The sequence below is a fragment of the Octopus sinensis genome, linkage group LG7, assembly GCF_006345805.1.
Source record: "Octopus sinensis linkage group LG7, ASM634580v1, whole genome shotgun sequence".
Taxonomy (NCBI): Eukaryota; Metazoa; Mollusca; class Cephalopoda; order Octopoda; family Octopodidae; genus Octopus; species Octopus sinensis.
This window is the reverse complement of record NC_043003.1, coordinates 38156334-38172986: the sequence shown is the minus strand read 5'-3', so window position 1 is coordinate 38172986 and position 16653 is coordinate 38156334. Positions and strand designations below refer to the sequence as shown.

General features: G+C 38.5%; 2 protein-coding genes across 3 annotated transcripts in view; one reads left to right on the top strand and one right to left on the bottom strand.

Moving 5' to 3' along the window:
• LOC115214103 overlaps positions 1–16653 on the bottom strand; it is a 33635-nt gene that overhangs the window by 15779 nt on the left and 1203 nt on the right. The window contains exon 2 of one of the 2 annotated variants that reach the window (XM_029783156.2): positions 1314–1753. In XM_029783156.2, coding sequence (XP_029639016.1) covers positions 1314–1623 — 310 coding nt within the window. In that variant the 5' untranslated portion in view covers positions 1624–1753. The remainder of the gene's footprint in view (positions 1–1313; positions 1754–16653) is intronic. The other variant, XM_036504705.1, reaches the window with a different exon arrangement.
• LOC115214386 (protein FAM200B-like) lies at positions 3356–7037 on the top strand. The gene is made up of 2 exons (XM_029783581.1): positions 3356–3436; positions 6582–7037. The coding sequence occupies exons 1-2, from the start codon at positions 3356–3358 to the stop codon at positions 7035–7037; spliced, it is 537 nt and encodes a 178-aa protein (XP_029639441.1).

The window sequence follows — 16653 nt, the reverse complement described above, 5'->3', positions numbered from 1 at the left end:
GAATCGTTACCACGCCGGGGAAAATGCTTAGCGACATTTCTTCCGTCTTTACCTTCTGAGTATGTGGAGGCGCAATGGCCCAGTGGTTAGGGCAGCGGACTCGCGGTCATAGGATCGCGGTTTCGATTCCCAGACCGGGCGTTGTGAGTGTTTATTGAGCGAAAAACACCTAAGCTCCACGAGGCTCCGGCAGGGGATGGTGGTGATCCCTGCTGTACTCTTTCACCACAACTTTCTCTCACTCTTACTTCCTGTTTCTGTTGTACCTGTATTTCAAAGGGCCGGCCTTGTCACTCTCTGTGTCATGCTGAATATCCCCGAGAACTACGTTAAGGGTACATGTGTCTGTGGAGTGCTCAGCCACTTACACGTTAATTTCACGAGCAGGCTGTTCCGTTGATTCGGATCAACCGGAACCCTCGTCGTCGTAACCGACGGAGTGCTTCCTTACCTTCTGAGTTCAAATACTGCCGGAGTTGACTTTGCCTTTTGAAGTCGATAAAATAAGTCGATATAATCGACTTATCCCCTACCCTGAAATTACTGGCCTTGAACCAAAATTTGAAATCAATATTCTTAGGCTGCATCAAAATGAAAATCATCTATGATTTACAAAACTAACCAATACGTTTATCTTCTAGGCTACCAACGTGATATCTCCTCACTTTTCTGTATCTAACACTACAATTATGGTCTCCACTTTTCAGAACTAACTAGTTGCATACTATGTCCACTGATATCCAACCTGTAGCAAAATATATGCGGCGAGCTAGCAGAAACGTTAAGCATGCCAGGCAAAAATGCTCAGCGGTATTTCGTCTGTTTTTGCGTTCTGAGTTCAAATTCCGCCGAGTTCGACTTTGCCTTTCATCCTTTCGGGAACGATAATTTAAGTACCAGTTGGGTACTAGGGTTGATCTAATTGACTGTCCCCCCCAAAAAAAATTTCGGGCCTTGTACCAAGAGTAGAAAAGAATATATGTAATAAAATGTTAAACCCACGAATGGCTGAACATAGAATGACAGACAATACCGAGTATAGCTGCTCCTTCAACATTCGGTTATTGATCTCCATTCAATAGATTTGTTCTCACAGAGATGGTCAGGGTTACTCAACAATAACTACTACTACTATTACTACCACCACCACCACCACCACCACCACCACAACTACCACCACCAGCACTACTACTAATACTAATACCACTACTGCCACCACCTCAACTACTACCATCACAACTACAACCACAACTGTCATCGCCGCCACAACCACTACCACCACCATTCACCACTGTTAAATAATTAATTCCTACCGTCATAATCCTCTGGAATTATCACGTCAGGTCCATTCTCTGTATAACTTTCCTCCGATTCATTATATTCCAAACACTTCGTCTGAAGCTTTCGTATTTCACGAAAATTAAAAATCAATAGCGGCTGCTTCAGATCGAACTCAAATTCCATTTCATTGAGATAGCAAGATTCAGCAGCGCATATTACCACACGTGGTAAAGTAAACTTTGAAACTAGTTCTTGCAAAGTGTATGTCTGAGCGCTCCATCGATGTTCCTCCGGAGCAGATAATATACTCGCTACCTTTAAATCTTTTCTCAGACGGTTCATTGTAGATTTCGTACAATTATTCCGGAACTTCTCTAATTTCTCTGTGGTTTATATCATATCATGGTATATGGTCAATGTCGGCGGATGAATATTTCATGTGAATTGAGTGTGATGCGTCATGGGTCGTCTGCTAAAGAAACAAGAAGAAAAAAAAAGAGAAACGTAAAGCGCATTTAACAAACATTAACATAATTATGGTTTTGAAGATAAATTATGGGCTCTTAGCTAACGGTTTAACTCTGTGTGTGTGTGTGTGTGTGTGTGTGTGGTGTGTGTGTGTGTGTGTGTGTGTGTGTGACTGGTTGGCTAGTTGCTAGTGAGTGACTGAATAAGTGAGGGAAGGAGAGCGTGTATATATACCCACACACATGTATATATGTACATATATATATGTATATATGTGGGTACACAAACTGTGTGTAGGAACATATATATACATATGTGTGCGCGCACACACTCAAAAGTACACATACATATTTGTATGTGTGTGTATACACACACACACACACACACACACACACACACATAGGTATACCTCACCCTAAGTCGTTAACTGGTTCCAGGAGACATGACTTAAGTCGTATTGTTCGTCTATAGGCTAGTCTAGGCCTGACCTAGCCTAGTCTAAACTGCTAACAGCCATTCCTCAGTGCTGTAGTCGACTCTAGCTCGTATCTGAGCATTGTGTTCGTCAGTTTCCGTCCAGTCCCCACGGCTGATGTGCGTGCTGAGAGTGACTTTGGAGTCCAAGTCGGTGGAGAAAGAGTCGTGGGCAGAAATCGTACAGGATGGTCGGTGCAGGTCGAGGATGTTGAAGATGCTCCTTTCTTCTCCTGCCTTTTGCCTCCGCATTCTATTGTCTGTTCTACTCGAAGGAGCTGGCTCCATTGCGGATAGCAGTCCTCCAGGCTGTCCTATCCAGGGCAATCTATTTCCATGAGGATGGCTGGATGTTAGCTTGAGCCAAGGTCCATTTGAGCTGGTGTTTAAAACGGAATTTCGGACCTCCTCTGGGTCTTGTACCGATTGAAAGTTCTCCGTAGAGCATGATCCTTGGGAGACGAGAGGGCTCCATACGCTAGATGTGACCTGCCCAGCGGAGACGATGGCGAAGAATGGTGGCTTCGACACTTGGTAGTGAGGCGCGGCGAAGAACCTCGTTGTTGGTAACGTGATCGTCTCATTGTATGTTGAAGGCACTTGAAGTCACTGCGATACAACATCCAAGTCTCACAAGCGTAGGGTTGACAGGACAATGGTACGGAAGACCATGATCTTTGTCCGGATGGTCAGCGCGCGATTGAAGAATACACGTGGGCTGAGTTGGCCGAAGGTGGAGTGGGCCGAAGGTGGAGTGGGCCGCCCCAATCCGGTTCTCCACGTCTTTTTCATACGTGGGGGTCTTCGAAAGGGTATTTCTAGGGGTTGGCCGTTGATGCTAATGTTTATGGGTGAACTGTTCTGGCCTGGTGCAGGTTAGATCAGTGTCTTGGTCTTTAATGTGTTTACCTGCATCACGAAACGTTTGTAAGCCGCGTTGTAAAGTTCGGCCGTCCTTTGTAGGCCATCTGCGGTCCGGCTCGGAGTGGCATTATCGTCGGCATACTGCATCTCAGGGACTGAGATGGCGGAAGTCCTCGTCTTTGCACGGAGACGTGCGAGACTGAAGAGTCCGCCATCCAAGTGATAGCGCATGTTCATGGAAGGCGAGTCTAGTGGGATTTCGTTGAACATGGCGGCCATGTACAAAGAGAAACAGGTTGATGCCAGGACGCATCCTTGCTTAAGACCCCCATTGATGGGAAACGGGTCTGTGAGAGCCTTTTGATGGCATATCCTACCCACCGTCGTGAAGGGAGCGTACCAGGGCAATGAAGTCCTCCGGACATCCAAACCGGGTAAGGACGGCCTACATTGCAGGACGGGGGACCTTGTCAAAGGCTTTCTTTAGATCCCAGATGAACATTTCAGACTGTTGTTGTTTCTGACACTTCTCCTGGAGTTGACAGGCACAAAAGATCATGTCGATTGTGTCTCGAGAGGGTCGAAAATCACACTGGGACTCAGGGAGGACGTCTTCCGCGAGGATGAGAAGACGACTGAGTAGGATACGGGCGAAGATCTTACTTGCAATACTCAGGAGTGAGTTGCCCCGATAGTTGTTGCAATCCTCTCGGTCTCTCTTCTTGTAGATGGTGATGATAGTTGCATCGCGGAAGTCGTTGGGGGTGGGGGACTTGTTTTCCTAGTTGCCTAAACTGCTAATAGCCATTGCTGTACTTTATTTATGAATACATTTTCGATAAGACATGGTTAACAAAAACCTATTTTAAGTTTACAAACAAATGCAAATATTATTTTGTAATACAATAACAAAACGAAAAACTAAAGTATTTCAAATTTACGAATACGTACAATTTGGTGGTGTTTACATCGCTAATAGCCACTCCCCATTGCTGTACTTTATTTATGAATGCATTTTCAATAAGACACGGTTAACAAAAAAATATTTTGAGCTTACAAACAAATAATTATTATTTTGTAAAACCTTAAAAGGAATCCCCCTTCTCCTTATAATACTTCTCTGCTGCTGGGATAAAAAGATTAAAGAACCAATCTTCAAAAATAACAACAGTAACCTATGCTTTTCTATTAGCCGTCCATATAACGGCGAGATGCCTTGGGTATGTTCTTCAGGGTACGGGGGTTGTGTACATGATACATTTTTTATTCACTTACTTTTGTTTTAAAATGAAAGAGAAGAGAACATGAAAGATGTATGTACGTATATATGAAATGGACATGTGTGAAGAGAGGGAGAGAGAAAAGAGGAAGAGAGAGAGGGGACGAGGGAGAGAGAAAAAGAGAAAGAGAGAGAAAGAGTGAATGAAGGGGTATGTTGTCATATATACGTACATACATCAATACATGTGTACATCTTTTTTGTATGTACGCGCCATCCAACTAAAATGCAAATATATGGGAAACTACCACCTGTGTCATCTCTTGTGAAAGGTAGGAGAGTCCAGTTTGCTGGACATTGTTGTAGAGCTGAAAAAGAAGTAATTTCTACTCTTCTCCTCTGGAAGCCATCTACTCGCAACACCAGAGGGCGCACACTCTCCTACCCTGATGTAATCTCTAGGGATACAGGCATCCAGCAACAGGACCTCCGTAATGCTATGATGGACCGTGAAGTCTGGCGCAACATGGTAAATTCCATTGCCTCGACCACGGTCGAACAATGATGAATGATGATGTGTGTGAGAGTTCTCATGTATGTGTAAGTGGCACTCTCTCTCACACACACTCACATACACACGCACACACATCCATACATCTTTCAGCATTTTGATTGAACAGTCCTGTGATCGGAGACATTCTAAGCATGACCATCTCTTCTTTATTCAGATGTAGTGTACATTATTCAGAATACCCTTCCTACTTTTTTAAGGCAGTTGACGCACAGACACACAAACAGGTACAATCATAAATACGTACGTATAATATAAATATATTCGGAGACCCCCTTCGGTCACGACACAGACCATGGGATTGCACCTAGTTACCCTCCTAGACACAAGACCAGCAGTCGCCCATGCATACCAGCCTCCCCTCTCCACGCCACCAGTGTTATCCAAGGGAAAGACAAAGGTCGATACAGCTGAGTGAACTGGAGCAACGTGAAATAAAGTGCCTTGCTCAAGAACACAACACGCAGCCCGGTCCGGGATTCGAGCTCACAACCGCACGATCGTAAGCTCGACGCTCTAACCACTGAGCCATGCGCCTTCACTACATATATATATATATATATATATATATATATATATATATATATATATATATATAATATATATATATATTATATATATATATATATATATATATATATATATATATATATATATATATATATATATTATATATATATATATATATATATATGCATATATATGTCATTTCTGCATTTTTGGTTAAATCAAATATGCATATATATGTATACATATATACATACATTCATGCACACACATATACACAGACATACATGCATCCACTCATACTTGTATTTGTATTTATATGTTTCTACATGTATGTATACACTGGTGTGTGTGTGTGTGTGTGTGTTCTTTATGGAAGTAAACTAAGACACTATGAAAACAGGTAATATAACAAAGTACGTGACATGGCTGACACATAACAACTACGTTAATAATATTTTCTTACATAAGTATGAAAGCGCGCAGATTTATAGGAAAAGTCAAACGAGATTTTCTGATGCTCATTCTTTTCCCATTGATATTATAAGCGTTGTTATATAAATGAGAAGGAACGGTGACTGTCTGATTGTGTGTCGACATATAAATTAATTCGTCAAAACCTATAGGGCTCTTCACTATCTACACCAGTGTCTGCCAAACTGTGTGCCGCAGCACAGTGGTATGCCGCAAGAGATACCTAGGGTGCCGCGAAAAAATATTCGCGAGATTTTCGGGAAACAACGATTCAAGAAATTCGCAAAGTTCGAGCATAAATATAAATTAATTACGTTACACGACGAACAGCAGTTTTACTACAATATATACCTGGTTGATCCTGCCAGTAGTCATATGCTTGTCTCAAAGCTTAAGCCATGCAAGTGTAAGTTCATGGTGTCTCCGAAGTAGACCTTGCCTTTCATCCTTTCGGGGTCGATAAATTAAGTACCAGTTGCGTACTGAGGTCGATCTAATCGACTGGCCCCCTCCCCAAAAAATTTCGGGCTTTGTGCCTAGAGTAGAAAAGAATATATTACATTTCTGCATTTAAACCGGGTTTGTCTCTAAGTAAATTGTTTAGTAATCCTAGTAGTTTTAATTTTTTGATTTATTTATAATTTACATAAATTATTTTATGTTAATTTTAATTGATTTTTAGTTTTAGATTTAAACATGGACAAATCTTTATTGTGACCTCAGAAAAATGAGAAAGAGAGTCATAGCAAACAAGACGAATACCAGAATAAAAAGTCCACCTCATCAAAACGAAATATAAAGAAAATTACATCCAATTATGGTTTTATATTATCGGAAAAAGACAACTCGGTTCCTTTTTGTATGATTTGTTTAACAGCACTCTCAAATGAAGCGATGGTTCCCAGTAAACTTCAACGTCATTTAATAACAAATCATCCGCAACATAAGGACAAACCAAATGAATACTTAGAGATGCTAAAAAATAATTTAAAAATTCAATCAAAAAGGCTGAAGAAATTTCACTCAATTCCCGAGAAAGCTCAAATCGCTAGTTACAAGATTGCCCAGCTTTTGACAAAGAAAAAAAAAACACATTCTGATGTCGAAAACATTATTTTACCAGCCTTGGAGATAGCCATTGGCACAATGATTATTGATGGAGCTGTCAAACAAATTTAAACCATTCCTTTATCTGCCCACACGATTTCTCGTAAAATTCAAGACATTTCGCGAGACATTGGGGATTAGCTCCGCGAACATTTCACTGGAGCAAAAAATTAACTCGAAAACTTGTGTGCAAATCGGTGAAAGTACAGACATCAACAACAAAGCTCAAGTAATTTCAATTCTACGAATCATTAGAGGTGCTAAAATCATAAGTCAGTTTTTCTTTTGTTGTGAATTGAAGGAAAGAACGACAGGAGAAGATGTCTTTAATCTGGTAAACCAAAATGTCGTATTGAGAGGGATGCAGGGGAAAACTTATATTAGCGTTTGCACTGATGGCGCTCCATCCATGCAGGGTCGAAGAAAGGGTTTCATGGCTCATGTATTAGAAACAAATTAAGTTGTAGATTACATGATTCACCGCGAAGTTTTGTTGTCAAAACCTCTACCTAATGATCTCCTGAAGACGATGGACAATGTTGTTAAAATGATGAATTACATAAAATCGCATTCCCTACGGTGCAGACATTTTGCATCCCTATGTAAAACTATGGATTCTGATTTTAAGTGCTTACTACTTCATACAGAAGTGCGGTGACTCTCGAAAGGAAAAGTGCTCTCTCGATTTATCTCGTTACGAACTGAAATATGTTTCTTCGATGTTGAAAATTCTGGATTTGAATTTCTTAACGATGATAAGGATTGGTTCTTTGTTGATTGCCATTATGTAAAGATGAAAGAACAGTGATTGAAGTTATGAAGAAAATATTTATTTACCGTTATATTGAATATACCTTGCCTCGACGGACAGGTGATAAAATCCTAGAGCCTGCGAAGTAAAGTTATATGTCGTTGATTTTCGTTGTGTTTGTTCTAGTTATTGTGTAGTAGTAATTACAGATAGAATTAGAATCATGCTGTAAGAGAAAATACAGTGAGCTATTGAGAGTGAGAGAGTGTGGGACGAAACAACTGCTATGGTGAGTTACCATAGTTGACATTTTTGTGCCCTTATCTTTAGAAACGGCGTTTTGTTGAGCCGGTCAGCCAGACTCCGTTCTCACTAACTCACCAACTCGAGTTGTCACTAACTGACTAACTGAGTTGTCACCAAGTGACTAACTGATTTTTGCTTGGGAGTTCTTGTTTTTATAACTATCCAGAAGAATAGACATATCGTTGAAAACAATGAATTTCGTTGGTGGTACTTGTTATCTTAATTCTAGCTTTTGGTGAAGTAGAAGAGGTTAGAAAGGTCAAGTGGTGAAGACATTATTTCGGCCAAACTAAGGCAATTTGGCAAATGTAAAACTGCTGTCACAGAAAAACTATTGTTCCACCGTGAGAAAAGTTTTTTGAGCTGTTACTTGAGATTTGGCTATGGTGGATCGAATCCACTTCATGTCTGCAAGATCCACTATATATAAATATGTATATATGTCGTTATTCAGTTTTATTTGAAGATTTCTTGCCAATAAAGAACTGGTTTTTAACTTAGATCCAAGGTTTTTTCATTGGAATTTCAAAAACATCAACAGTATATTTTTGTATGTATAGTTGTTTTGTTTATGTAATTTAGTCGGACATTTTTTCCTCCGAATTTCAACGACCCACTTCTACCTCAAACTCGATACCTTTTTTGCTCTAGTAACAGTATCAACATCAAGTACATAGGCGGCTCTACACGATTGCTCAACCTGTTAGAATATCAGTCAAATTTTTCTCAAATCACTTCCCATTGTCGTAAATATAGACGGGTGCATTGGAGAATGTCGTCCCTTACACAAAAGGACAGGACGGTAACAGCTTTAAGCTTTTGATAATAGACACGCACGATAAGGGTTGTATTGCGATCATACACTTTTCGGTCGCTGCCGAGATTCGTAATCATAGGTAAGAGTAGGCACAAAAGCAGAATTAAAAATAGCGAGTTTTGCTGTTTCAGCTTACCTCCCTTATTAACTAGGGCTGAAACTGGTGTATAATTGCACTAGCACTAGCAATTCTTGCATCCAATTCAACCTCCTGTCTTCCATCACTCGAAAAAACAATACCGGTACACTTAAACTTCTCCTGCATCAGTGTGACGCCACTAAAATACAAAGCATGCGGAGCAAGCGTCCTCGAGATGATCAATGGCTTCGCAAAACTGATTTTCGTTCTTGCTTTACAACACTCGACAGCAAACTTATTTAGTGAGTGCTGCAGAACATCATCATTAGTACCATGTCATCTGCAAATAGCCGATTAATTGTACATCTGCCATTTTTATATCACTTCCACCACGGCTGCTCACGTCAATCCAGCTTACAAAGTTTGTGAAATGGAGAAGCGACAATATACACGCCTGACTGAGTCCAACGCCTACATTAAAAGGTTTCAACTTAGCACAATTTAATCGATCAAAAAACATTAGGACATTTGTACAGGGAGTTCATGGTAATGAGAAGTTGCCAGTCGACTGCAAACTTATGCAAAAAAAAAGGAAAAAAACACCTCCACAGCATGTCCTGCAGCAGGCTCGTCGCCAAACTTTAGTACCCGGAGGTATTTCAGAATATGAGCACAAATTTGTATTGCGGGAAGATTTTTGTAAAAGGTCAACAATGCAAGCGTACATCTCTTGACAATACTCCCATGACCTTTCGGAGACTTGCTATAGAGTAAAGATCTGGCCAGCTCTGCAGCATCGAGGATGAATGCCGCACTAGCTTGAGATCGACAATGTTCCGACATCACTTTGGGCTTGACAATATCTCTCCAGCTATTTTTCAAGACACCTAACATAGAATACACCAGGTCAAATTTGTTTTACCTGGTTGACCTGCCACTAAGTAGTCTAATGCTTTTCTCAAAGCTTAAAGGTTCATCTTTTGTCTCCTCTTAAAATAAAATTGCATTGCCGTCTCTGATTACCATTGCTTTGGTGCCTTTCTAGAGATCCAGATCTCTTGGCATACACCAGTTAGCCAGGGGATAACTTCTCTATTTATAGTTTTTAATATCTCGGGCTGAATTTCATCCTCCCCGGCAACTATACTGCATTTGAGAGATATAAATACCCTTCTGGTGTTTATATAGCTTGATCCAGAAAACTAAACTAGAAAAAAAGGAATCTTTTGTTTAACAAAGTTGTCTTCTTTTTCTAATGAAAGTATATGATTAAGAAGCGGGTATTGAAATCTGAATGCTTTCCTAATGCTTTAAGTAAGCGTGAGAAATCGTGTTGCCTCACAGAGATACAGCCGTTTGCTGACAATTTTATTGATGATAATGCCACCTACTTACCTACTTATTCAATGCACGTGCCACGCATACATACATATATATGAATGTCTGACTATCTAGCTCTCTTTCTCTCATACATACATACATACATACATACATACATACATACATACATACATACATACATAAAGTGCATATATATGCGTGTGTATATATATATTAGGAAGTTGATCGTTATGGTCACTCTCTGGCTAGGCATAACAACCAACTTCCTAAAAAATATATTACCGCTCTAATGTTTTAGAGTGTTTCTTTTTCGGATATATGAATTACTAACGATATATATATATACTAGCAGTATCGCCCGGCGTTGCTCGGGTTTGTTTCGACCCTTTAGAATTGGATTTTTGAAAAAGTTTATTCTCTTTAAGTGAACATTTTTCTGGTTGAAATACACCGAAAAATGGCAACACAGCAGTCAAATAATCGTAAAAAATAGGGATTTTCATAGAAAAAAAAGCACCTTTTTGATGTAAATAATTTTTGGTGTTAACATGGTCCGATTTGAACTTTTTCTTCTACGGAAGGAAGAGCAAGCTTTCTTCTATCGTACTCTCAATTGTGGTCAACTTGTGCCGCAGGGTCTCGGAAGAGATAGTGTTAGTTGAAGGCTACCAAACCTGCCATACATAACAACTTCAGCTTTATATATATACTAGCAGTATCGCCCGGCGTTGCTCGGGTTTGTAAGGGAAATAACTATATAAGCATTTTTAGAGAGTTATAGCCAAAAACTAGCAAAAAATGCATTAAAAATGGAAAAAATATGATGGTAAATTTTTTGAAAAATCGTTGACTCATCGTAGACATTTTTAGAGAGTTACTTCCCTTATATAATAGCGAAAAAATGCATTAAAATGGAAAAAAAACGATGGTAAATTTTTTTTTAAATCGTAGACTCATGTAGACGCTTTCTTAGCCATTTCTGTTTTGGTGTCTTCAAGCCATGAAGTCGTTGTTCTAAAAGAACGCTGGTCTCCTTGACAACGCATTACGACGTTGATTTCCTTACACTCCCTTCCCCACAGGTGCAGGTGTGAGCGTGGACGCCAACTCCGCCGCCATCGACACACGAAAAATTATGCATTAAAATGGAATAAAAAATTATGTTAAATTATTTTTAAAATCGTAGACGCGCGCTAATACTCAGACGGGCTTGATATGAATCACGACTATAAGCTACCCGAATTTGGTTAAACTGTACCGCAAAATGTGGGAGTAGTTAGGAATCTAAATCGAAGGGGACAGACACTCACACAACTACAGTTTTATATATATAGATATACATAGCGCAGTAGTGGTGAGATGTGACAGCAAAGAAAAGCATACATTCACTCTCTGCATGCAATTAGACTCGGAAAGTTCGTGAGGAACCCATTGACCCAATTTGCTGACTTTTCCGATAGCACACAGGTCTCAATGAATGGTTGAATGACCAAATCCAAGCTTCTCTGCTAGTTCCTCAACAGTTACGATGAGATTTTGTTCCACCAGGGTTTTCAGGATGTCCTTGTCGAGTTCTACAGATCTTTCAGGATGAGGCTCGTCTTCTAGGTTGTAGTTTATGGCTCGGAATTTCTGGAACCACCATTGACACTGCCTTACGCTTATTGTCCAATCCCCATATACTGCATTAATATTTCTTGTACTTTCCGTTGCGTTGTTGTCTTTATTGAACTCATAAAGCAAAATATGCCAAATATGCTCCTTTGTTACTTCCAACATAGCTTTGAAAAAAATAGCTGTTAAAATCGAAATGCACTCTTCAAAACTTGCACTATGAATAAGGACAAGATAAAATTACTACCTGCTTTTATAGCAAGTTAATATAAGTAGTTTATCCCATTCCCCTCTGACTTTTAGTTCAAGCTGTTGAAAAAACTGCATTATTATATATATATACATACATATATACATACATACATATACACACACACTCTCTCTCTCTCTCTCTCTCACACACATGCACACATTTATATTCTGTTATTCTTTTATATGTTTCAGCCTTGAGGTTGTGGCCATGCTGGATCATGTGTGTGTGTGTCTATCTGTCTGTCTGTCTGTATGTATATATGTATATGTATGTGTGTGAACAATAATATTTTCAACAGATGTGTTGCAAATGTATCTGATTGTTCTCAAGCTTCAATACTGTGTGTGTGTGTATGTGTGTGTGTGTATGTATGTATATGTATGTATGTATGTATATGTATGTATGTATGTATGTGTGTATGTATGTATGTGTGTGTGTATGTATGTATGTGTGTGCATGTATGTATGTATGTATGTATGTATGTATGTATGTATGTATGAGTGTATGTTTACTTTATTACTAACACAAGCCACTACGGTTATTTAATGTAAAGTCTTCCTCAAATCACTCTCTCTCGCTATTTACTCTCTTCCAAGAACATTTTCACTCACTCTTATGTCTTAGCTTCCCATATATTTTACTCATGTATCTATCAGCGTCATAGACAGAAACAAATATTACATCGCCATCGTCACCGCATTCTATTGTCTACCTGTCAACAAACTGAATTACTTTCACTTTATTCGTAGCACACTGTATGTGTGCGTTTGCGTGTGCTGTAAACCAGACTAAGAAAAGCATTTGACATACACACCAGAATGTGAGTTTTCTGTAAATTTTGCTTAATTGGAGTTTAAATTTTAAAAACTGGACCTGGCATGACCCGATGCATTCTATTCTTAAAAATGCTAGGTAAATTGTAATTGAAGAAATCCTATATTGTAGATTTCTATAAGATACAAAGGGAGGCAGATAAAATCTGCCTTTTATAATAAGAGACTAGCAGTATCGCCCGGCGTTGCTCGGGTTTGTAAGGGAAATAACTATATAAGCATTTTTAGAGAGTTATAGCCAAAAAATAGCAAAAAAATGCATTAAAAATTGAAAATAAATTAAGGTAAATTTTTTTTTTTAAATCGTTGACACATCGTAGATATTTTTAGAGAGTTACTTCCCTTATATAAAAGCGAAAAAAATGCATTCAAATGGAAAAATATGATGGTAAATTTTTTTTAAATCGTAGACTCATCGTAGACGCGCGCTAATACCCAGAAGGGCTCGATATGAATCACGACTATAAGATACCCGCTTTTGGTTAAACTGCACGGCAAAATGTGGGAGTAGTTACGAATCTAAATCGAAGGGGACAGACACACAACTTCACTCTTATATAAAGATGCTTATTTTTTTTCAGTCATAGAGTTAGATTTATGAAGGTCTTCAGTAGAAAATCCTTCGAATTCTGACTCGCTGCTTGATATAATGAAATTCGTATCCATTTTTTGTCAGAATTACAAATTTTGAAAACACAATAGGAACAAATTTCGGAAAAAAATCTCCCATAATTCACGGAATTAAAATTACACTTCGATTTTTGTACAAAACTGTATTTGAAGTGTTTACGAAGTATAATACGTGTTTTCACGAATGTACTAAAGAGATTTACACTGATATTCTCATTTAAATATGAATAGGTAAATTCGGGCGGTTTGGTAACGAAAGGGTTTATATAAGTGTCGTCTGTTTATACATAAACACTGTTTCATACTTTCAGTTTAGTCTTGCTCAAATCACTCTGTCGCTAATTTACTCTCTTCCAAGAACATTTTCACTCACTGTTATCTGTTAGCTTCCCATACATTTTACTCATGTATCTATCAGCGTGATAGACAGAAACACATATTACATTTACTTTCATTTTATTCGTCGCACACTGTGTGTGTGCGTTTGCGTGTGGTGTAAACCAGACTAAGAAAAGCATCTGACACACACACCAGAATGTGAGTTTTCTGTAAATTTTGCTTAATTGGAGTTTAAATTTTAAAAACTGGACCTGGCATGACGCGATGCATTGTACTCTCAAAAATGCTAGGTAAATTGTAATTGAAGAAATCCTATATTGTAGATTTGTATAACTCCCAAAGGGAGACAGATAAAATCTGCCTTTTATAATAAGAGATATATATATTGATATGTAGATGTCCACTTGCTGTACATGGTACAATCATGGTTGTTGTTATTATTATTATTATTATTATTATTATTATTATTATTATTATTATTATTATTAATATCAATATTAATTTTATTGACTTTTTGTAGGGTTATACATTTTAAGGAACTGAACTGTGTTTTTTTTGTTTGTTTTTTTTATATGTCTGCTTTAAATTTAAATGTACTTACTCTTTGTAAGCCCAGTACTTATTCTATCGGTCTCTTTTGCCGAACTGCTAAGTTATGGGGACATAAACACACCAGCATCAGTTATCAAGCAATGTTGGGGGGACAAACACAGACACACAAACATATACACATACAGATATATATATATACATATATATGCCAGGCTTCTTTCAGTTTCTGTCTACCAAATCCACTCACAAGGCTTTGGTTGGCCCGAGGCTATAGTAGAAGACACTTGCCCAAGGTGCCATACAGTGGGACTGAACCCAGAACCATGTGGTTGGTAAGCAAGCTACTTACCACACAGCCACTCCTATATATTCATAAGATGGGCTTGGCTTCTTTTAGTTTCCACTTCCTAAATCCACTCACAAAGCTTTGGTTGGTCTGAAGCTATGGTTGTAGATGCTTGCCTAAGGACACACAGTGGAACTGTACCCAGGGCCATGTGGTTGCGGTGCAAACTTCTTATCACACAACCACATATATGCAATGGACATATATAATACTTGTGTATGTGTGTGCGTGTGTGTGTGTGTGTGCATGTGTATGTCCTCATGCATGTGTGAGCATGTATACATGTGTGTGTGTGTGTGTACATATTTATATATATACACACACACACATATATATATACATATATCTACATATACAGGGTGTCCACAAAGTCTGGGTACATGGAGATTAACACATATTTTAAGAAATTATTATTTCTTATATTCAATTCTTTATGTTATGATTTATTTACTCCATGTATCCAGACTTTGTGGACACCCTGTATACATACATATATACAAACATATATATGCATATATACATATATATATATATATATATACACAGGATATATATATATATCATATATAGGCGCAGGAGTGCTGTGTGGTAAGTAGCTTGCTAACCAGCCACATGGTTCCGTGTTCAGTCCCACTGCGTGGCATCTTTGGCAAATGTCTTCTGCTATAGCCCCGGGCCGACCATGTCCTCATGCATGTGTGAGCATGTATACATGTGTGTGTGTGTGTATACATATTTATATATATACACACACACACATATATATATACATATATCTACATATACAGGGTGTCCACAAAGTCTGGGTACATGGAGATTAACACATATTTTAAGAAATTATTATTTCTTATATTCAATTCTTTATGTTATGATTTATTTACTCCATGTATCCAGACTTTGTGGACACCCTGTATACATACATATATACAAACATATATATGCATATATACATATATATATATATATATATATACACAGGATATATATATATATACATATATATAGGCGCAGGAGTGGCTGTGTGGTAAGTAGCTTGCTAACCAGCCACATGGTTCCGTGTTCAGTCCCACTGCGTGGCATCTTTGGCAATGTCTTCTGCTATAGCCCCGGGCCGACCATGTCCTCATGCATGTGTGAGCATGTATACATGTGTGTGTGTGTATACATATTTATATATATACACACACACATATATATATACATATATCTACATATACAGGGTGTCCACAAAGTCTGGGTACATGAGATTAACACATATTTTAAGAATTATTATTTCTTATATTCAATTCTTTATGTTATGATTTATTTACTCCATGTATCCAGACTTTGTGGACACCCTGTATACATACATATATACAAACATATATATGCATATATACATATATATATATATATATATACACAGGATATATATATATACATATATATAGGCGCAGGAGTGGCTGTGTGGTAAGTAGCTTGCTAACCAGCCACATGGTTCCGTGTTCAGTCCCACTGCGTGGCATCTTTGGCAAATGTCTTCTGCTATAGCCCCGGGCCGACCAATGCCTTGTGAGTGGATTTGGTAGATGGAAACTGAAAGAAGCCTGTCGTATATATGTATATATATATATGTATGTGTGTGTTTGCGTGTCTGTGTTTGTCCCCCTAGCATTGCTTGACAACCGATGCTGGTGTGTTTACGTCCCCGTAACTTAGCGGTTCAGCAAAAGAGACCGATAGAATAAGTACTGGGCTTACAAAGAGTAAGTCCCGGGGTCGATTTGCTTGACTAAAGGCGGTGCTCCAGCATGGCCACAGTCAAATGACTGAAACAAGTAAAAGATA